Source organism: Eulemur rufifrons, chromosome 16, assembly GCF_041146395.1.
Source record: "Eulemur rufifrons isolate Redbay chromosome 16, OSU_ERuf_1, whole genome shotgun sequence".
Lineage (NCBI taxonomy): Eukaryota > Metazoa > Chordata > Mammalia > Primates > Lemuridae > Eulemur > Eulemur rufifrons.
Window position 1 is genome coordinate 15,058,637 of NC_090998.1, and position 21,822 is coordinate 15,080,458.

Sequence of the window (21,822 nt, forward strand, 5' to 3'; positions counted from 1 at the left end):
ATGGAAAATCAAATTCCACATGTTCTCACCTATAAGTAGGAGCTAACTATGGGTACACATGGTCATACAGAGTAGAATAATAGACATTAAAGACTCCTAAGGTGGAAGGGTGGGAGGCGGGTGAGGGATATAAAATTACTTATTGCATACAATATACACTATTCAGGTGATGGGTACACTAAAAGCCCAGACCTCACTGCTATACAATATATCTATATAACAAAATCATACTTGTGCCCCTTAGATACATTGAAATTTTTAAAATATTCTACAGATGAGTGAGCCTGGCTTAGTCAAGTCTCAATGTACATTGGTGTTAATCCTAACCTATGTTATACGGTTGTAATCTAAGATCAATTTTTCTTTTTGAGGATTAGGAAACTTTGTGCATGTGTGTTTGATTTGGGTATAGGGAAGTGAGAAGAAGTAGTTAGAAAACTTTGTTCCTTCTGTTAGCAGAAAGAGGCCAGCAGACACAGGCCATGACCACAGGCAAAAGGAAGTTAGAGAAGCTTGTTATTAAATTTAATTTTCTTTAAATACATACCCTTCTCCCATCTTCACCTGCTCCACTAGGAACAGAAGACCTCCACTGTCTCCATTCTAGGGATTCCAGGTGTGAAGCCTGAGATGGTGAGGATTAAGTATAAAAAATGCTATTGACAAAGGGGAACAATGTATTTGCTGCTACCTTAATCTTCAGACAGTCCTATCCCCAGGCCCCTTTTGCTCCTTTGGAAAAAGCCCCTGGGAATCAATTTGAGTCTAGAACAAGTACCCTTCCTTTAGAGGGATGCTCAAACCGCAACATGGATTACAAAGCTGGGAGGTTAACTGAGGAAGAGAGAGAAAGACTAGATAGCACCTCAGATCCTAGCAAGGAAAGGATCTTCCCATCCATTACCCTGTAGTCAGCTGGCGAACTGGCATGCCAGCCCTCATTTCAATAATTGTCATGTAAATAGTTACTTTTTCCTTTTATAAATTCCTGCTCTTCCCTATTTCATACAGAGACTCTCTTACCTCCACTGGAGGCACCTGGTTCCTTGATCTTTTCTTCCTTCCCTTCTAACTTCCCTATGGAAAGAGTAGGGAGGGAAGAGAATGTTGTATGGGCAGAGCCCATCTCATCTCTTCATCAACGTCAGGGCATCTCGTCCTCCTAAAGGGAATTTTGAGGGGAAGTGCTCCAAGTTCTTGCCCACATAGGGGCAGATTTCTTCTCCTGGAGCAGGGACAAGGCAGATAGATCCAGTACCAGAATAAAGTCATCTTGATGGGTGATACCATTAGGACTGAGTAATAGGGAAGAAGATTTCAGGAGGCAGAGAGGTGGGGCATGTCTGGTGTTGATCTCACCCTGATGGCTGGATCCCAGCCCCACACTCTCCTCCCTTCAGGTGAGCTTGATCATCACCACCCACAGTCCTGCTCAGTGTACCTGTGTGTGCAGAGGGACACGCCCCCATGAGGCAAAAAGCCTTCCCCAGGTCTTGGTGTAGAAGCAGCACTCTACTTGGGCTCTGGTTTTTTCGAAATTCCTTTTGGTTGCATGGCTGTGTTCTTTAGGACACTGTCTAGGACTGAAGGACTAAGGATGAAGCCAAATGTGTCATGGCTACACTGCAAGGACTCTCTTGATTTAAAAAAGAAAAAAAGAAAAAAAAAGCCTTGTGTGATTGAGCAACCCAGAACTATATTCCATTATAGAATTTCCTTTTTTTTTTAAGTTTCTATTTTTCTGGTGAGATTTTGTACCTTTTCATTCATTATGAGCACAGTTTTTATCCATATTAAGCATAGTTATAGTATCTAATTTAAAGTACTTATTGGCTACATCCAAAATCTAGATTATTTCAGAGTCAGTCTTTACTGATCATCTTTTCTTGAAAATTTGTCACATTTTCTTCATTCTTTATATATTGACTAATTTTGGATTACTTCTTAAATATTGTGAATAATATGTTATGGTGACAGTGGATACTAATATGTTTTTCTGATGAAGTCAATATTTTTATTTTAGCAGGAAATTCATTTGGTTGGATGCAAACTATACACACTTTCTTGTGGCTGGCAGCTTAAACCTTAGACATTTCTTTTAGCTCTAGTGGGGCTTCTTGTAGTCTGCCCTGCACATGCATGGCTCAGGGGTCAGCCTGAGTTTTGAGCAGACTTTAGGGCTCCCTTTCTTTAGTTCCCTCTTTTCAGGATTCCCCACTCACTTTCCATCAGTGGTTGTTGTCCAGATTCTGTCATCTTGCAATAAAGTTAGACAGATAATTGATTGATTGGTTGATTGAAAAAATATAAATAACTCATTTTCTGCCAGCACCTTCTTCCAAGTGTCGATTGCCCTCCAGAATCTCTCTGTTTCTGCTCATGCTTCAGTCTTTAGTCAATTGTTTTTTGTTTTCATTTTGTCCATAGTGTATGGTTATTATCTTCTGGAAGGACACCCAGGTAGGAACTTATATGGCTGTTAACTGAAGCAGAATTTACAGAAGCATATTTCAAAAGAAGTAAAAGGGGAATGGGGAAGTGAAACAGAAGAGCTAATGTTTGCTGAACTCCATGTATGTGCCAACAAATTAAATGCTTTCCCTGCACCTTTTCTGTTTTCTTCTGTTTTATACTTCTCACCTAAATGATGAAATGATCTTATGAACTTATGCTGGCCTCACAGTTCCACCTGGACCACTCCCAATATAGAATGGCTCACACAAGTTTTGTGTTTGGTCCCAGCTGTGCACTACTCAATGTTAGAAACCTGCCTATGTGTCTGAGAATGAGAGACAATGTAGATAAAGGGGCATTTAAAAAGTCATTTCATAATGACTATCTCATGTTACAGAAATCTGCCAAGAACCACCCACATCAAGAGCACCTAGCATATGCCAGGCACTGATCCTAGAGCTGGAGATGCAGAAATAAGATACAGTGCCTGACTTTAGAGGACTTATTGTCTAGCATGATTAGAATATCATGAACATAATTTAGTCTATTAAATGTTAAGAAAGAATTAAATTTCTGTTAATGCCAGATGTTATTTGTAAGTGCTAGGACTTGTAAAAACTAGATTTCTGAAAAATGAAATAATAAGAAAAAATTAGTATATTTTTAGGTCTAGAAAGCCTCTTTTAAGATAGTGATGTGTATTGTGTGCTTTATTTTGTTGCTGACAATATGTGAGGTACCAAAGTCAACAAGTTGAACTGTTGGTCTGGATGTAAATCAGTACAGCCAGGATGGAAAACAGTATGGAATTTCCTCAAAACACTAAAAATGGAACGATTAATACCATATTATCCAGCAATCCCATTAGAGGGTATGTATCCAAAGTAAATGAAATCAGTATGTCAAAGAGATATCTGCACTCCCATGTTTATTGCAGCACTATTCATGATAGCCATGATATGGAATCAACCCAGTGTCCATCAAGGGATGAATGGATAAGGAAAAGATGGGGAGATACACATACACACACACACACACACACACACATACACACACACACAAAATGGAATACTATTCAGCCTTAAAAAAGAAGGAAAGTCTGTCATTTGCAAACACATGGATGAAACTGAAGGACATTATGTAAAGTGAAATCAGCTAGGCACAGAAAAATAAATAAGGTATGTTCTCACAAATATGTGAAAGCTAAAAAAGTTGGCCTCATAGAAGTGGAGATTAAAATAGTGGTTACTAGAGGTTGGAAAGGGTGGGGAGGAGGAGAACAGCCAAAGATTGGTTAATGGATAAAAAAGTACAGCTAAGTAGAAGGAATAAGTCCTAGTGCTCTATAGCTATAGGGTGACTGTAATTATCAACAATTTATTTATATTTTCAAATAGCTAGAAGAGTGGATTTTGTCTGTTTCCAATACAAAGAAATGATAAATGTTTGAAGTGATGGATATGCTAATTATCCTGATTTGATCATTGCACATTGTATGTATGTATTGAAATATCACACTGTACCCCATAAATATGTACTATTATTATGTCAATTAAAAGAATAATAATAAAACCCCAAATCAATAAGGGCTTTCAATCAGTTAACATATACTTATCAGTTTATGTGCTGTGTGACAGACTCAGTGTTGGGAAAATAAGTTAAGAGGGGAAAACAAACAGACATGGGAACAATAATAGAGTGCATTTTTTTGTACTTGTGACCTTGGGCAAGTGACTTAATCTTCCCTAGCCTCAGTTTTCTCAGCTATAAAATTGAGGCTGAAAATTATAAAACCTATTTCATGGGATCATTTTGAATATTAAAGGAGACAACTGTATTTATAGAGTGCCTAGCCTAGTACCTGGATCCTTGTAGATCCTTAACAAGTTTCAGCAATTTTTCTCTCCTGCTATTACAGAAAAGAAATTTGAGGCTCAAAGCAGTGAAATAACTTACTTCCCCAGGGCACTGTATACGCAGAAGACAAATTAAAAACAAGCAACAGGACAAAGTACCTGAGTCCTATTTGAGACCAGAGAGAAGGATGAATTCTGCCTATGGAGTCTGGGAGAGAATCAGAAAGAAATATCTAAGCCAACTGCACAAATGATTTTTCAAATATTATTCTTAAACACTTATTTGGGGACTTCGAGCAAAATTTTCAGTCCACTAACTGCAGACATTCTAGTAGGGGCCCGCAGACCCCCCAGCTGGTCCTTTCTTCACTGCTGTGGTTTCTCTACGCAGCTATGATAATGATGAGGATTATCACAGGCCTTTTTCCAACTTCAGAACTGACCAGTGAGAAGGGAGAGGGGAAGTAACAGTCTTGATACCTTCTCCTAATTCCTGGGACTACCACAGCATCACTCCTCCAAAGTAAAAAGAATATTTCTTCAAACCACATAACTTCTCCAGCATAGCTGAAACCAAGGACTTCCTTGGAACTTGAGTGTCAAGATGGCTTTTATTCATTATTTGCTCCTTCACATGATGTTTATTTTGTGCTTATTACATGACACAATCCATCAACTGGAAGCAGCTTTTCAGTGGAGAAAAATCCTCAAAGTAAAACCCTGAGATCATTAATCACAAGAGGGATCATCTCTCTCTTTCTGGTTTTCTTGTCACAAACATTGGTTTTAGAAAAATTGTCTCAGTATAACTTTAGTGCCAATAATCTGAATCTGATCTCTATCTCCTTTTTTTCTCTTAAACAGAATGCCGCAACTTTCCATGTAACTGTCCAAGATGATAACAACATCGTGGTCTCCTTAGAAGCTTCAGATGTCGTCAGCCCAGCATCTGTGTATGTTGTGAAGATAACGGGTGAATCCAAAAATTATTTCTTCGAATTTGAGGAATTCAACAGCACTTTGCCTCCTCCTGTTATCTTTAAGGCCAATTATCATGGCCTTTATTATATAATCACTCTGGTAGTGGTAAATGGAAACGTGGTGTCCAAGCCCTCCAGATCCATCACTGTGTTAACAAGTAAGCATCATGTGTAACATTGTCCTTTCTGTTCCTTATCTGGGTGGATTCTCATGGCGCTCTGATTGAGAGAATCAGCCCAGAATGGCGAGATCACTTGCCTTGAGGCCAAGTGACACAGGTACAAAGTTCTGCATTATATTAAGAATACACTTCTTACCGGTTTGATGATGTTTACTGTTTACCTTGTGTTAAAATCTGTTTTAAACCAAAATAAGTAAACCTCAATGAGATAGTCTATTTTGGGACTGAGTGACAATTTTAGATTCATGATTGGACCATGTAATTTTCTGCTATATTACTTAATAATGTGATCATGATGTGTCTGTTTTCTTCCAGAGCATGTATTCATATTAAGCAATTTAGTTTTGGGGACGATGAATTTATACTCAGATTTAGCTTGCTCAAATTCAATTATGCATTTTTGGCTAAGAGAGAGAAAAAGATGTCTTTATCAGTTGCTATTCCCCACCTCACCCTCAAAATAGCCTTGGCTTCCACTGCCCAAGAAAAATGCCAAGAAAAACAATTATTGGCATTTTACCCTTCAATAGTCTATATACATAAGGAGTTAATGCTGATACTAAGGAGTTTTGAGAGGTGGTTTTAATTACATGTGATTTTCACTTTACCTCTGACTTTAATATCTAATCTCAAAGTAAGATGCATCTCTACCATATATATTGAGGTAATTTTTCTTCCAAAAAATTGATATCTGTTAGACAGTAGAGTTTATTACTAGAGCAATTTAATGACTCAGCGAAGTGCTTTTTGCTCATGTTCTTTTGCTCATGGAAAACTATTCCAATGGCTGCAATTTTTAAAATGCTGGAAAAATACAGTGATATTGTCTGTTGAGATAAAGGGGGAAAGAAGCTGTAAGACACAAGAACTGAGAACAAAGCTAGAGGACATATTTTAAGATGTCTGTCAAAAATAATTAAAGTCTCTATTGTCAGAGTCGCAAGATCAGTACTGAGTCCTGAAAATAAGACCTTCAAGGTTCATAGACATAATGAACAAATTGAGGAATCAGTTGAATAAAAGGAAGAACTTACCTAGTAAAATATTGTCTTAAACACATCCTAGAAAAAGACATATTGTAAGCCAAATCCAGATGGCAGATCTAGGCATATAATGCCTACAACATGAACTCCTTGAAATCAAAAGCTCTGCTTTACTCATCTTCATAATTTCATAAATGCTTAGTCTAAGCCTATGCTTAATAAGTGATCCATAATTATCTGTTAAATTTAGTTAAGTAAGTAGCAGGAGAGAGCGAGGAAAAAAGACTGGGGCACAAAGCAAAATAGAATATAGAACTGTAATGACTGTTGCTGCTAACTCAACATTAATTAGCATGCACTCGGCCATACTTAATCAGACAAAACTAGAAGATTCAACCCTTTAATTAATTACTCATGAAGAAATTTGATAAGTTAATGCTAAGATAGTTCTAGAATATCTGGTTGATATTTTAGCACTTGCAGTAAGTTCTATTCAAAATAGCCTCTTTTTTCTCTTGTGATTTTTTTCTTTGACCTATAGGGCTTAGAAGTATGTTGAATGTCCAGAAATTTGGAAATTTTGTAAAGATTTTTCTTATTGATTTTTTAAGTAGCTGGTATTGTGATTAGAGAACATACTTCACAAGATTTCAATTACTTGAAAATTGTCAAGATTTGTTTTATGAGCCCAAATATGGTCTACCTTCCTGTGAATTCTGTGAGCACTTTGGGTATGAAATTTAAGTCTTCTATATCCTTTACTTGTTCTAGTAATGACTGACAAAGGAGTGTCAAAGTCTCCATCTGTAACTGTGGATTTGTCTATTTCTCCTTTCACTTCTTCTTTTAGTTTATCCTGTACGTCTTTTGAAGCATTATTGTTACATTGTAGATACAAATATTTTCAGGATTGCTATGTCTTCTTGATAAACCAATCTTTTTATTATATGCAATATCCCTCTTTATTCCAAGTATTATACCTTGAGTCAAAGTCCTTTGACTGATATTAATGTAACCATTTTAGTTTTCTTTTGTTAACTATTGGCATGTCACACTGGTTCCATTCTTTTACTTTCAGCCTGCTAATATAGTTACATGTAAATTGGTTTCCTGTAGACAGCATAGAGTTGAGTCTTGCTTATTTTTCCAATCTGAAAATCTCTACCTTTTAATTGGAGTGTTTAGACCAGCACCATCCAATAAAAATAGAATGTTAATCATATATGTCATATTAAATTTTCTAGTAGATACATTAAGAAATGTTTTAAAAGGGAGAAATTAATCTTAATAACATGGTTTACTTAACCCATTACATTCAAAATGTAATTATTATTTCAACGTATGATCAAGATAAAAATGTGCACATCATTTTTTACTTTTAAACATAAATCAATTAAAATTCAGTAAAATTAAAAATTCAGTTTCTCAACTGCACTAGCCTCTTTTTAAGTGTTCAGTAGTCACATGTGGCCAGTGGCTGTCAATTTAGATAGTGTAAGTTTAGATAATTTATATATAATGTATTTATATGGTTGAATTTGAATTTACCATATGGCTAGGCTGTTATTTGGAGCAGGACTGGATGAAGGGAAGTGAGTCAGCCTAGACAATAGTCATGCTGGGTTTAAGGTATCAGACACCTTCAGTTCATCACAGATTCCCAATTTTTCCAATAGCAGTCTCTGCCAGGAGTGGTAGAGGGTATTTCTCAGTGTTCCAGTTCTACCCTCAGTATTCAGCAAGCCCTGAACACTTGCTCCACAGAAAAGCACCCCCAGCAATAGACTACTGATGCTTTTTACTCAGTGCTAAGTGTTTGATGGGAACAGGGGAGGTTCTTGGTTCTCCTGGGCCAGCCTCAGGCTTAGGCAGACCTTGTGAGCTTAGCTGGGGCATTCTTGACATTCCTACCCCTGGCTTTACACTGACAGCCAAATTCTACCTTAAATCTGTGGATTAGAGAGTTTCCTGCCTATTCTCCAATGGTGGCAGAACTCTACTTACTTTGTTCGTGGGCCCAAGAGACTTTCTACCCATCTCTTTTGCTTCTACTCATCCCTCAAAAGGAGGAATCTTTTTCTGAGAACTGGGAGGGAAAGATTTTCCTGCCCTTCCTCAATACATTTGCGCACTAATCCCCAGTTCTTATATTCCCAACCTATTATTGCTTTTGAAATTTAGGATAATGTAATTGAGTCTTTAAAAATAGGGTAGAAGATGAGATACAATAGACCATCATTAATTAATTTTACTCTTTAGAAATCGAAGCAAGTTTCCTCTTCCCCTTAAGATATAGAAAGCCTCAAGGCAGGTCCAAGGAAGTAAGTTTTCTTGCTGGTTTCTTAGTAGCTCCAAGTGTCATCTTCATGCCTGTTCCCCTACCTCCCACCAGAAGGTGGCCCTGTCCAAGGCCCTGTCTTGCCCCCAGTGGTTTTCAGGAGCAACTGGTGGAGGCCCAGGGAAAGAACTAGAGAGAGAATGTGGACTCCATTCATGTCTATGGATCTCCCAGCCTGTCTAAACCAACACTGACCTAGAACTTCTGGATGATGGAGATGGTGTACATCTACACTGTCCAATACAGTAGCCACTAATTTTTAATTTTATTTCATTTTAAATTTAATTTAACCAACCATATGTGGCTAGTAGCTATTATATTAGACCGAGCAATTCTGCACTGCCATTTAGACTACTTTCAGCCTTTATGAATTCATTAAAATCTTGGTTGCTTTTCTCTTACCTGCTCAATGGTGGTGTCCTCTTCCTGCCATCCTCTGATAAAGGTGAAAGTGTGTCCCTTGTCCCCCAGAGAGGCTTGTAACTCCTTGGAATTTACTTCACTTGGTTGCCTGGCAATCTCACCTCTCTGAGAAGCTCAAGAAAAATTACAATTTCATGGATTACTTGGCTTTTCCTTGTTGCTGGGGCAGGGAAGAAGTGCTGTTGTCTTGAGGCTTTCTACATCTTAAGGGGAAGAGGAAACTTGAATTGATTTCTAAAGAGTAAAATTAACTAATGATGGTCTATCATATCTCATCTTCTACCCTATTTTTAAAGACTCAATTACATTATCCCAAATTTCAAAAGCAGTAATAGGTTGGGAATATAAGAACTGGGGATTAGTGCACAAATATTTCTGTGACATTAGGTATGAAGTAGCATTAGGTGCCATTTGTATTCCAGCTTCATCCCTTATAAAAGAGAGAATTAAAGTACATGATGACCAAGATTATTTTCAAGCTCTAAAACTACCATTATTTGTCAGTTAATAATATATTTTTTCCATCTTTATTTTTCTAACAGAAAGCTTTTTAAACAAGTTTAGAAAACATTCGTAGTATCTGTTCACAGAGTTGACACATTGCTCTTGAGAATAAAAGAATACATTTGTTGCAGTCATTTATTGTGTGTTAGATGCTTGTCTTGATGAAATGAGCAATGACAAAGCAATTGGCCCCAGGGCAGTTCTTTGATATTTCAGTATAGTTGTTCTGAGCCTGTCACTCTCAGAGAAAGCTGAGAAACATAACAAAGAATAAATTCAGCACAGCCAAGTCATTTGGCCAGTTCAAAAGAGTTTCACAACCCGTAGGCTCTAACATCTGATTAATATTTAATTGATTGAGAACCTTCAGTAAACTGCATGCACTTCAGAGGGAAGGGGTAGTTTCTTAGATGATGAAATACTACCTGGAAACAATTGCTTAGAAATTGAGGAAACGTCAAATACACAAAGCTGGCTCATGTGTCAGTAAAGTTCTAGCAATAGTGGCTGTAGACATTGCAGAACACACATGGAGACACTCTACAAATATAATATTCTATACAAATCCATTATAAATAAAAATAACCCATGAGTTTTTATTTCATTTATTGGGTACATTCTCTGTGCCATGTCCTAGCTTGCGGAGTAATAAAGATAAATAGAAATACCCATAATCAAAGATGTTATGCTATAATGGAAAAGACAAATAAAAACCATTACGAAAATATGATAAATGCTATGAGATAAGTATGTAAGAAAGAGTGCCTTGCCTTCCTAATGAACATTGAGAAGACACCAGAGAAGAAACAATCATCGAAAAATTAATGAAAATTTGCCAAAAGAATAAAGACAGGAAAATGCTACAAAGGGTATAGTATGTGCAAAGAATAGAGGCATGCATAGGATGGCACATTTAGTGAATTGCAAGGAGTTAAGATAGCAAACATCAGCTGTTCCAGAAAATAACAAGAAGTGTGGCTAGAAATGTTGGGAAGAACTTCAAGTACCTTATAGACCTTATAAGTGCTAAAAAATAAATAAATAAATAAATAAATAAAGAACATAGTAAGATTTGATTGGGGAAGCTCTCTCTGGTAGCAGAGCTGCAAGCCACAAGATCTTGAATCCTGCATTGGAATAGGAAAAATTATCAAGCAAGTATTGAGGGTAGTGGTTCAAAGAATGAGCTGTAAGAGTCAAAGAAATCTGAAAACCATAGGTATAGCTTTGAGAAGATGATTACTTTCTCCAAATCCTAGTTTTCAAATCCATAATTCATTTTGGAGGTTAACAAACTTTTTCTATAAAAGTCTACACGATAAATATGTTATGCTTTGAGGACCATATAGTCTGTATTACAACTATTCAACTCTCCTGTTGTAAGACAAAAGCAGTCATAGACAATATATAAACAAATGAGCATGACTATCTTCTAATAACACTTTATTTATAGACACCAAAATTTTAATTTTATATAATTTTCACATGCCATGAGATACTATTCTTTTGTTTTTTGTCAACCATTTAAAAAGGTAAAAGCCATTCTTAGCTCAAAAATCATACCAAAACAAATCACAGGGAAAATTTGGCTTGTCAGCTGTAGTTTGTTGATTTGAAATGTTGTATAATTACAATAGATAATATTGGGACGATTTTAGTACCTACTTTGGTAGGGAGTGCTATAAAATAATGTAAATATTTTTGTAATGTAGAAAAATGTAAAATAAACTTTTTAACAAAGTGCATAGGGCATAGTATAAGATCATTAAATATAAGCAGTATCAATAGCATTAAATGGAAAATTATTCAAGGTGTCAGAAGAAAAGGAGAATTGAAACAGGTTGGACAAGGAAATGTCAGTGAGGTGAGGGTGACTGCTTTAAGACAAAGATTCTGACTAAAGTGAGAATATCAAATAGGCTTCAGGCTTAGAAGTTTTGAGCAGAAACAAGAAAGAAAATTAAGGTGAGACTGGAGGAGGCAGGGAGAATAACTTAGAAAGCTGTTGAAATGTTCCAGGAAAGAAATTATGAGAATTTGAGCAAAAGTAGTGGGTGTAAGGGTCACTGTTCTACTAGAGCAACGTCAGTAGCCTGATTGCATGTAGCTGAAGTGTCAGGTCAGGTCCCAAATCGTCATTGGAGCACAAGGGAGTAGCTCTGGCCTGGGACACAGAATTGGTCCCTTTTCCGTCACATCTGCTGTGAGAAGAGAGGGTGTAATCACAGGTCCTCTCACTCACAAGAACTATGTCAGAAGAGACACATTCTCATTGTGTTTTTTACTTGCATTTTCCTGATGATTAGTAATGTTGAGCATTTTTTCATATGTTTGTTAGCCATTTGTATATCTTCTTTTGGAAAAAAAAATCTATTCATGTCTTTTGTCCATTTTCTGATAGGGTTGTTTTTTTTTTTCATGCTGATTTGTACAAGTTCTTTGTAAATTCTGATTATCAGTCCTTTGCCACATCTATAGTTTGTGAATATTTTCTCCCACTCTGTAGGTTCTCTGTTTATTCTGTTGATTGATTCCTTTGCTGTGCATAATCTTTTGAGTTTAATTAAGTACCATTTATTTATTTCTGTTGTTGCTATATTTGCTTTTGTGATATTAGTCATAAATTCTTTACGTAGGCCGAGGTCTAAAAATATTTCCCCTATGTTTTCTTCTAGCATTGTTATGGTTTCAGGTCTTACATTTAAGCCTTTAATCCATCTTGAGTTAATCTTTGTATAGAGTGAGAGGTAAAGATCCAGTTTCATTTTTCTGCATGTGGCTACCCAATTTTCCCAGCACCATTTATTGAAGAAGATGTGCTTTCCCCAGTGTATGATTTTGTATGCTTTGTTGAAAATCAGTTGGTTGTAGGCATATGGTTTTATTTCTTTATATGGTCATAAAAAGGTGTAATAGACATTGGAAACTAAGAAGGGGGTGGTGAGGGATCAAAAAAAAAACCTACCTATGGGGTACATTGTACACTATCCTAAAAGCCATGACCTGACCTCAGCATTATACAATTCAGTTTGTTACAAATCTAACAAAAAACACTGGTACCCCCTAAACCTATTGAATTAAAAAAAAAAAAAAAAAGAAGAAGAGATACATTCTGAAGTCGGTCACATCAAAAGCAAAAGTTGCTGATCACTGACCCAATTGCTTCGTCAGTTTTTAGTCCAACAAAACAGAGCAATCTCAGAAAGAAGCACTGCTTAGCAGTTAGTAGTTACTAACAAATGCAGAGATAGTTTTGTTTTCTTTAAATAGTATTTGCTCCATATTTGCTTGTTTCCCTGTCTCTTCTCTAAGATAATCAGGTCCAGAACTTCTGAAACTTATCTATTCATGATCTGTCTTGAATGATTCAAAGATAATTAAGAAGCATAAAATATTCTTCAATTTGAATGTGAGTTTTAATTATGTAGTCATCTAACAAGGGAAAATTATCATATAAAATGTCATAATTTTTTTATTAAAGAAAAATGGGAATTTAATGTTAGGATTTCTAGTCAGAATGATGTAATAAATTTTTGCTTTGTCATATACTTTTTGCTTCTACCACAAACCAAAAAGAAAACCAGAGGACATTACCAGGCTGAAAAATGCAATAGTCATCTCTGTGAATCAGAAAAGAAACAGACACTTAAAGTGAGGAAGTGGGCTGAAGTAATTGGCCTTCTGTGTACTGGGTCTGGAAAAGACAGGATTGAGTTTGGACCCCAGAATAGTAAGAAGAACTGAAATGCTGCACTCTAGGCAGGGCACAGAGCCAGGCTCTCTGCTCAGAGCACAGATTCCTCCCATTTGAGGACAAAATGCATGTATGAAGACCTCGAGATGCAGGGGACACATACTCATCTCACTACCAAGGACCAAGCCTAGTTATTCTCTGCCTCAGTGAATGAATCTGTGGTAGCCATTATATCATCCACAATATCAAGAACCCCAAAATAAGTTGTATGTCTTATTTTAGACCAGGGGCTCTGGTGGGCTGAAAGGAAGCAATGGCTTAACTATCTCAAAAGCAAGAGGTAATAAGCAAGAAATGGGGAGATGAAAAGCATAAAATGAGCCTAGAGTCTGTGTTTCAAAAATCACAAAGAACCTGTGTAAAAAGGATAGAATCAAAGCAACTGTACCATTTCAGGTTATATTTTAAATAGAAAGCTAACAAAAATTTACAGTATGTTGATGAAGTCCAAAGACATAAATGTAAAAATAACATCTGTTTTAAAATATCAAGGAATAATGAAACAAATATTGACAGAAATATAACAAAAACATATAGAATAAATACATTAAAACTTTTGGGAATAAAAATGCAATTATTTAAATTAATTTAAAATTTTAACTGATTTAAAATTAATTTAATTGATTATTTTAAGTTGACTAATTGAGAAGCTTTGGTAGACGGGACAAATTCTATATTGATAACAGTGATAGAGAGTTAGTACTGGAAGGTAATAGTGTGCAATTGCCTTGTAACGTAGCACAGTGACACAATTCACAGGCATGGAGTTGGGAGAGGTGCTAGCTAAGGAGGCTTAAGAGATCACGTAAAAGATTCATGGGCACAATATTTGGAGAGATGATTATGAGAATTTCCAAGACTTGAAGAATGACATAAATCCACTCATTGATAGAGCATTCCAAGTAAGTATGATAACTAGTAGGATAATTCAAAAACAAGACCATGCCTAGATATATGATAGTAAAACTGCAGATTATCAAGGCTAAATAAAAATGACAAGTTTGAAAGGTACCAGAGGAAAAAAGCATCACCTCTACAAAGCAATAACTATTCCACTGACAGAAGTCTGCTCTTCTGTAATAATTGATGCAAGAAAACAATGAATCAATATCTTCAAAGTACTGAGGGAAAAAAATATGTCTACTTGGAATTTTACACCCAGGCACATCAAGAATAAAGGTAAAATAAGGAAATTTTCTAATATATAAAGCCCAGAAGAATCTAAAACCCACAACCCTAACTTAAAGAACTGTAAATAGATTTCAGCAAGAAAAAAGGTAACTCCAGAAAGAATGCACAGAACACAATTATTAATAAAAAATGATAGTGGAAATATAGTATATGACAAAGATTATGTAACAAATTAATGAGAGAAGATAGAAAACCCATAAAACAGGCGAAAGAATAGAACAATTCTATGAAGAGGAAGCTGGATGTCCAATAAACATATGAAAAAATAATCTCTTTCATAAGCAGGAAATTGAAACAGAGACAAAATTTCACACACCTCAAAGTGTCAAAACTGAAAAAGACTGATACAAACAAGTGTTGGAGAAGAATATGGAGAAACAGGAATTATCATATATTGCCGGTAGATACATAAATTGGCCTAATCAAGTTAGAAAACATTTTGACAATATCTGATCAAGTTGAAGCTGTACATACCGTACTACCTAGGATTTCCAGCCTAAGGAGACATGTCCCCAAGCTTTACTGCAGTATTATTTGTAAGATGAATTGTTGAAAACAACCAATCTACCAAAAGAATAACAAATAAATTGTATAGTTTGTATAGCTGTAAAATGGACACTAAAATGAAGTTTCTAGAGATACTTGTATCAAGATGGACAAATCTCAAAACAGTGTTAGGTGATTAAAAAGTTGCAGAATAACATGTATGATATGACACCATTAACCTAGTATTTTAAAACATGAAATAATGTTGGATATGTACAAATATAAAAGTAAAAATAAAAGCATGAGAAGACATACACCAAATTCAGAGTAAGAATTTACCTCTGACCATGGTGGAAAAAAATTGGGTCTGGATAAGTTATTTGGGGGAGTTCCAACTATAATTTGTAATACCTTATTTCTTTGGAAAATAAAAATACCTGAGGACAAGAAAGTAATAAATATAATAAATGATTCACATTTTCTATGATCCCATTTTTCTGTCCAGTCCAGCCTGGTTCCTAAGGCAAAAAAGGCAAGTACAGAGAGTGGCTGGCAGGGAAAGGACTATTGAATTAGATTAGGATTTAACTTTGTCATCACTGAAATGCGTGTGAGTAAGGACAGCTCTGGTTTATGTCACATCACTTAATTTCTGAAGAGAAAAATAAGGAGAGAAATAACTAGAGAGACAGCAAAATATTTTTAGCCTATGCATTTGAGTGTTACTGAAAACAGTAAGTTTTGAATTGAATATGCCTCAGTCATGTCCGGGCATGGACTTTAGGATTTACAGATGACTTGGGTCATTTACGGTGAAGCTGAAGGAAACATATAAAATGAACATAAGCAGGCTCTTTAGAAATTCTCTTAGTTTAAAGTTTAAGTAGCTTGTAGCAGAAAAAAAAATCAGAAAATAAAATATCTGTGCTCTAATCCTCTTGTACGTCTTGAACTGCAAAATCTGACCGTGGCTTTGATGTCCAGACTTCATGCCGCAGGGCATGAAATATTGAGTGGCCTTCTAACTCCTCTTTTCAGGAGAAGAAACCCTGGTGGGGCTGTGAAACAGGACTGCAACAGTGGAGGCGTTTCTGCTCTGTGGCTGCTTTGTCTGTTAGCTTTCATTTTGGTTGGCTTACAGCCAGAGTCAATAGCTGGATTTGGTAGATTACAGGGTTAGTAACTAGGCTACGTTGAAAGAAAGACCTTCAAATGGTTGAAAACGTCTTTGGAAGTTTTGAACTCAAAACTCAAGAGTTTTTAGAGGTTTGTTTGTTTATTTACATGGGACATAAGTAAGTTCATTGCAAACTGTTACCTTTATGTAGGAAGACCAGGGATGAGACAAAGATAGAGTAGAATCTTTTTAACAGAGAATACACATAGTCTGCAGAGATATGATCACAAAATATACTGATGTCTAAAAGAGGTTTAACTTCCTAACTTTTTCATAGAAGTTGGCTTGGTTTTTCAGAAAATTCTAGGGAAGTCAGAGCTTTAACATGTAGCTTCAATCCTTTCTTGATCTCTTCAATCAAAAGCAAAAATGGGTTAAGACCCTGAGGAACAAAATGAAATCTATTCAGCTACACATTGAAACATACTAGATATTCGATAATTACTTACTGAATGCACTAAGTCAAATTTTGGATTCTTGTGTTATTAAAACTGAAATTTTAAAAGTGTAAAATTTAGACCAGGTGCAATGACTCACACCTGTAATCCTAGCACTCTGGGAGGCCAAGGCAAGCAGATTGTTTGAGCTCAGAAGTTCAAGACCAGCCTGAGCAAGAGCAAGACCCCATCTCTACTAAAAAAAAAAAATAGAAAGAAATTAGCTGGACAACTAAAACTATATGGAAAAAATGATCCGGGAATGGTGGTGCATGTCTGTAGTCCCAGCTACTCGGGAGGCTGAGGGAGTAGGATTACTTGAGCCCAAGAGTTTGAGGTTGCTGTGAGCTAGGCTGATGCCACAGCACTCTAGCCTGGGCAACAGAGTGAGACTCTGTCTCAAAAAAAAAAAGAAAAAGAAAAAAGTGTAAAATTTAAACTAGGGTATTGCTTTAATTTAGGCTATGGAAGTCCAAGAATTCTCTCAATTCTAAAATTTTAAACTAAAATTATTTGTTCAATAATATAATAATTGACTCTAAACCAAATTATTTAAAATATTTTCTTAATAAAGTTAATATAAGTAAAATTTGCCCAATAGCTTCTTCAAAAGGATGGGAATTCTGTTATTTATATGAATTTTGCAGGAGGGTAGGATGTGAAGGAGATGCAGACATATATCAACTATGGTTTTTAAAAAATGAGTATTTTTAATATTTTGTGATGAATTAATAACTCAAGTAAAATAGAAATGAGTGTTTTTTAAACTTCTGTAGAAACAGTGGTTTGATAACACCACAAGCTATAATTTTTACTACATCGGACAGTTTGAAATTTTATACTTAATATAGAGAAATAAGTGCTAAGTTCACATAAAGAAAGAAATAAATGATCACATAAGTATTTATCATTGGTCAGAGCCAAAATTTATTTCTTGTTACTGATCTGTTATTAATATCAAATTTTCTTGGCATGAAAAATAAACTAGGAATCTGGAGATATAGACTGTCATGTACTTGTTAAATTACCTTTGGCAAGTAGCTTAAAGTCTCTGAGTTATCGTTATATTTATATGTGAAATAGACATATCTATATTTGCTCTTCCTATATCTCAGATTGTTACAGAAAGCAAATGGAAAAATAAATATGAAAGTTCTTTGAAAAGCAGAAAGAACCATATAAAATGTACTTTACTAATTACTGTTAAGAACACTCAACTCAAGAGTACTGAGGAGTTTGGTGCTCACAGAGAGTAAAAATATTAGTGAAGTTCTGGCAGGTGTAATCCTTGGTACTTTGGTACGTTCAAGTATTGATAATGGCCTTTCTCTCTCTTCTTCCTTTCCCCTGTCTCCATTTACTTCCCTTCTATAGAACCTCTACCTGTAACCAGTGTTTCAATATATGACTATAAACCTTCTCCTGAAACAGGAGTCCTGTTTGAAATCCATTATCCAGAAAAATATAACGTTTTCACGAGAGTAAACATAAGCTACTGGGAAGGGAAAGACTTCCGGACGATGCTATATAAAGGTAAGCGGCAAAAGGAAGGCTGAATCAATGACTGTTTACAAAGCTTTTCCCAAATGGTGCTCTCTATTACTTTAACAAAGTTTTAAAATCCCCTATTTGACCTATAAATGACCCATTAAAAATAGTTACTGATTCATGAAAGTCTTCTTGGGAAGATGCTCAGAACATCTGGTTAATTAGCTGAGAGCCATGCAGACAGCATGCAGACAGCATGAGACATATTCAAATTATTATCACTGGCATGTTACTCTTGTCAGAAGCATCATGTCTGGCACAGGAAATAAATTCAAACTTAAGTTTAGAAGCATCTCCCCTAACCATGACTTTCTAGGTGTGACAGAGAGGCATTTCTAGGACTGGGAAGCCAGAGGATTGCCTTTTACGAAGTTTCTTTTGGAGATTATCCTCAAATCAAAAGACAATCTTTTTTGTTTCCTTTGCATAGATTTATCTGTATGATCAGCTAATGATTGCATTGAGATACAAAAATTGATTTCTCTGCCTTTACTGGCTTGATGGGGATCTTGTGGGGAAAGAGAAAAGTCCAGGAGAATTAATACTTCAAATTATTCAGAAGAACAAATTCAACCTCTCCGGGTAGAAGTTGTGGGTGGGCAAGAGGGGAGGAGGAAAGAGAGTGTTCAGCTTCATTGGGAGTGGATTCAAGTGAAGGAGCACAATGCCCAGAACAGTGAGAAGGGGAGGGGAGGGCAGCAAATGATGGTCTCAAAGTTGGCTGGTTGTAACTGGAGACATATATTGGTAAAGTAGAGAATGGGCACTCAAGTATTAAAGCACAAAGGGCTTGGTATCTGGAAAAATGTCCCTTTGACTTGCTGCTTTTACAAACTCCCTTCTTCCATGGATTTTTTTTCCAGAGACACTCTTTAAAATATACACAGTGAATTTAGTGTTTTTAAAAACTTTTTAAAAATCAAATAAGCATGAACTCCACAAATTATTGCATTCTTTATTTTCAATGAAAACATTACCTGCAAATTAATAAACAGAACCTTATTTGCTTACAGATCCCATGCCAATGCTAGTTTATGAATGATGAAAACACAATTACTAAAACTTTTGTTGAGTTAAAAGCCATGAGTTTAAAAATAATATGCCCCATTTTTAAGTCAATACATTTTTTAAACCATATTTAGCCTTTAATTCAATAAGTGGTACTTTTAGTTTTTTTCCCTCATTTCTTTTGAGTTGGATTGGATTTTTAACTATATTCTTTCTTCTTTAAAGTTTTCTAAGCAGAATCTAAACTTCAATTTTTTCTTTTTTTGAGTAGTTTCTGTCTGTCAAATAACAGATAAACCAGTCTACTTTTAAATTAGGCTAGTTTTTATATGTGAAATCATTTCTTATAAAATTGTCTTTTATTATGTCATAAAGTGGCAAAATACCTTGAGTTTTTATCTTAAAGTAAATTGCTAGCATAAACCTAATCTCTACAATTTCTTTATATTATCTTTTCCACTTAATACCCCAAAAGTTCCTGTAATCAGAATTTAACTCCATTTGTATCCAATCTTATTAGAAATTCTGGCAGGAAAAGCCCTTCAGGGTTGAGTCTAAAAATTCAGTTTCGTCTCTAGCCTTCTGCTAGTTCTTTATTACTGACCATGGAAAAAGTTAAAAGAAATATTATTTTACAGATATTTAATCATAATTGTTTGGAACTTTCTAAAAGTGTGTGACATTTAGAAAACCATATTTTTAATGTAATTGATTTTTTTCTTCACAGATTTCTTTAAGGGAAAAACAGTATTTAATCACTGGCTGCCAGGAATATGTTATAGTAATATCACCTTTCAGCTAGTATCTGAGGCAACTTTTAATAAAAGTACCCTTGTGGAGTACAGCGGTGTCAGTCATGAACCCAAACAGCATAGAACTGGTAAGTCTTCTGAAGAATTAAATTTACTGTAAAAATAATTAAATTATATGTTGCTACATTTTATTTTTATCCTAAGAAATATTCTGTTCCAGAACTAAGAAAGAAAATAAATATATATTTTCATAATCTAAAGCAAATTTGCTATCAATGTGAAGGAAACTGAGCAAAATATTCAATAAGAAAAATCTAAAATACATCAATGCAATCACAGATTTGTAATCATAGAACAAAAAAGTATATGATACTATCAACAGTTGTAATTAAGTAAAGTTACTTAAGTAAGTACTTGCATCTGGTAGACATCACTTATTCTATAACCAATCAAATGCCCATGTGGCAGAAATGTAATGGGAAGACATTCTAGTAGAGATTTTCAGTTTATTAAAGGAAAATATTGGAATTCAAATGTATCTAAAACTTGTGGTGCTTAATTTCAGTAGCATGACTAATATAAAGCACTATTATAGGATGGATGGCTGGATGGACAAATGGATGGGTGGAAGAATGGATGGATAAAGTAAATACTTTTTCCAAAATACCCATCACCAATATAAACAACATTGTGTGTGCCTAACGTATCTTCGAGTACTCAAGGGGAAGGCTGGAGATGTCATTCATATGAGCACTGGGAATGGGTCATGATAGATCACTCTTGAGGCCCTTCCATTTTGAAATGCAATAGATGTCATAATTCTCATTAATTAGGCCAAGACCAAGAAACTTTCCACTAAATAACTACTTTGTCTCATATCAATGTCTAAAATTCTATTTGTATTTTTCATTATTCAAGTAAAGATACATTAATTGCCCACCTTCTACCTGAAAGTTGTTCTAAGTACTAAGAGAGATGAAGACAGAGACTGGTACGACAGAGTCCTTGTTCTCAAAAACTGGTACAGGCACTACACAAATAGCAGTAATGCAAGGCAGAATAATATAAATGGGATAAAAGAGGTACAAAGCCATTTAACAGCACAAAAGAGAGAGAGAGAAATTTTCATTAGAAGTTCATGGAAGACGTGATATTTGAGCTACTTTTTGAAGGACAGATAGAAACTGTTGCAGGCAGAGACCATGTCGTATGTCTTCATAATTTTTTACCTCTAAAAAGGTATGCTTCCATAGTTCATAAACTCATTTTGTGCTCGTATGTTTCGTTTTATAGAGGTGAGGCAGGAAACCATATTTCCAATATGTGTGTTAACATCTCTAAAGGCAAGTCATGTATGCAACTCTCCTAGGTGCAACTATGTCACATGGGATATTTTTATCTTGATAGCTACAAGTATATTATAGATAGGGGTTTTGTAATAAAGATTCAGGGACAGAGATACATTTTTTAAAAAGTAAGATTGTGATAAACTTAAGAATATTTCCATGCTCTGCTTTAGAGGTGACTAAATTATCACTTCAAAAAGCATAATATCATGAATGTGACTGGTGATATGCTGACATGTACACAACGTCCACAAAATATTAAAAATACATATACTTAAAGCCACAATTGTCCTTGATGTAAATATGTCTATATATTGGAAGTAAAATTAAACTCTATTTTATAAATCTGCTTGTGTATTTGACTCAATAGATTCAGTATTTACTATAATAGAATTACTTGAAA

The 21,822-nt window shown here is 35.3% G+C and overlaps 1 protein-coding gene across 1 annotated transcript in view; it reads left to right on the plus strand.

The window, feature by feature from the left end:
• The window catches only part of PTPRO (protein tyrosine phosphatase receptor type O), a 265,264-nt gene that overhangs the window by 159,766 nt on the left and 83,676 nt on the right, over positions 1-21,822 (plus strand). Inside the window, 3 exon segments of the mRNA XM_069491204.1 lie at positions 5,175-5,448; positions 18,140-18,298; positions 20,049-20,201. Of these exon segments, the coding sequence (XP_069347305.1) occupies positions 5,175-5,448; positions 18,140-18,298; positions 20,049-20,201 (586 nt within the window).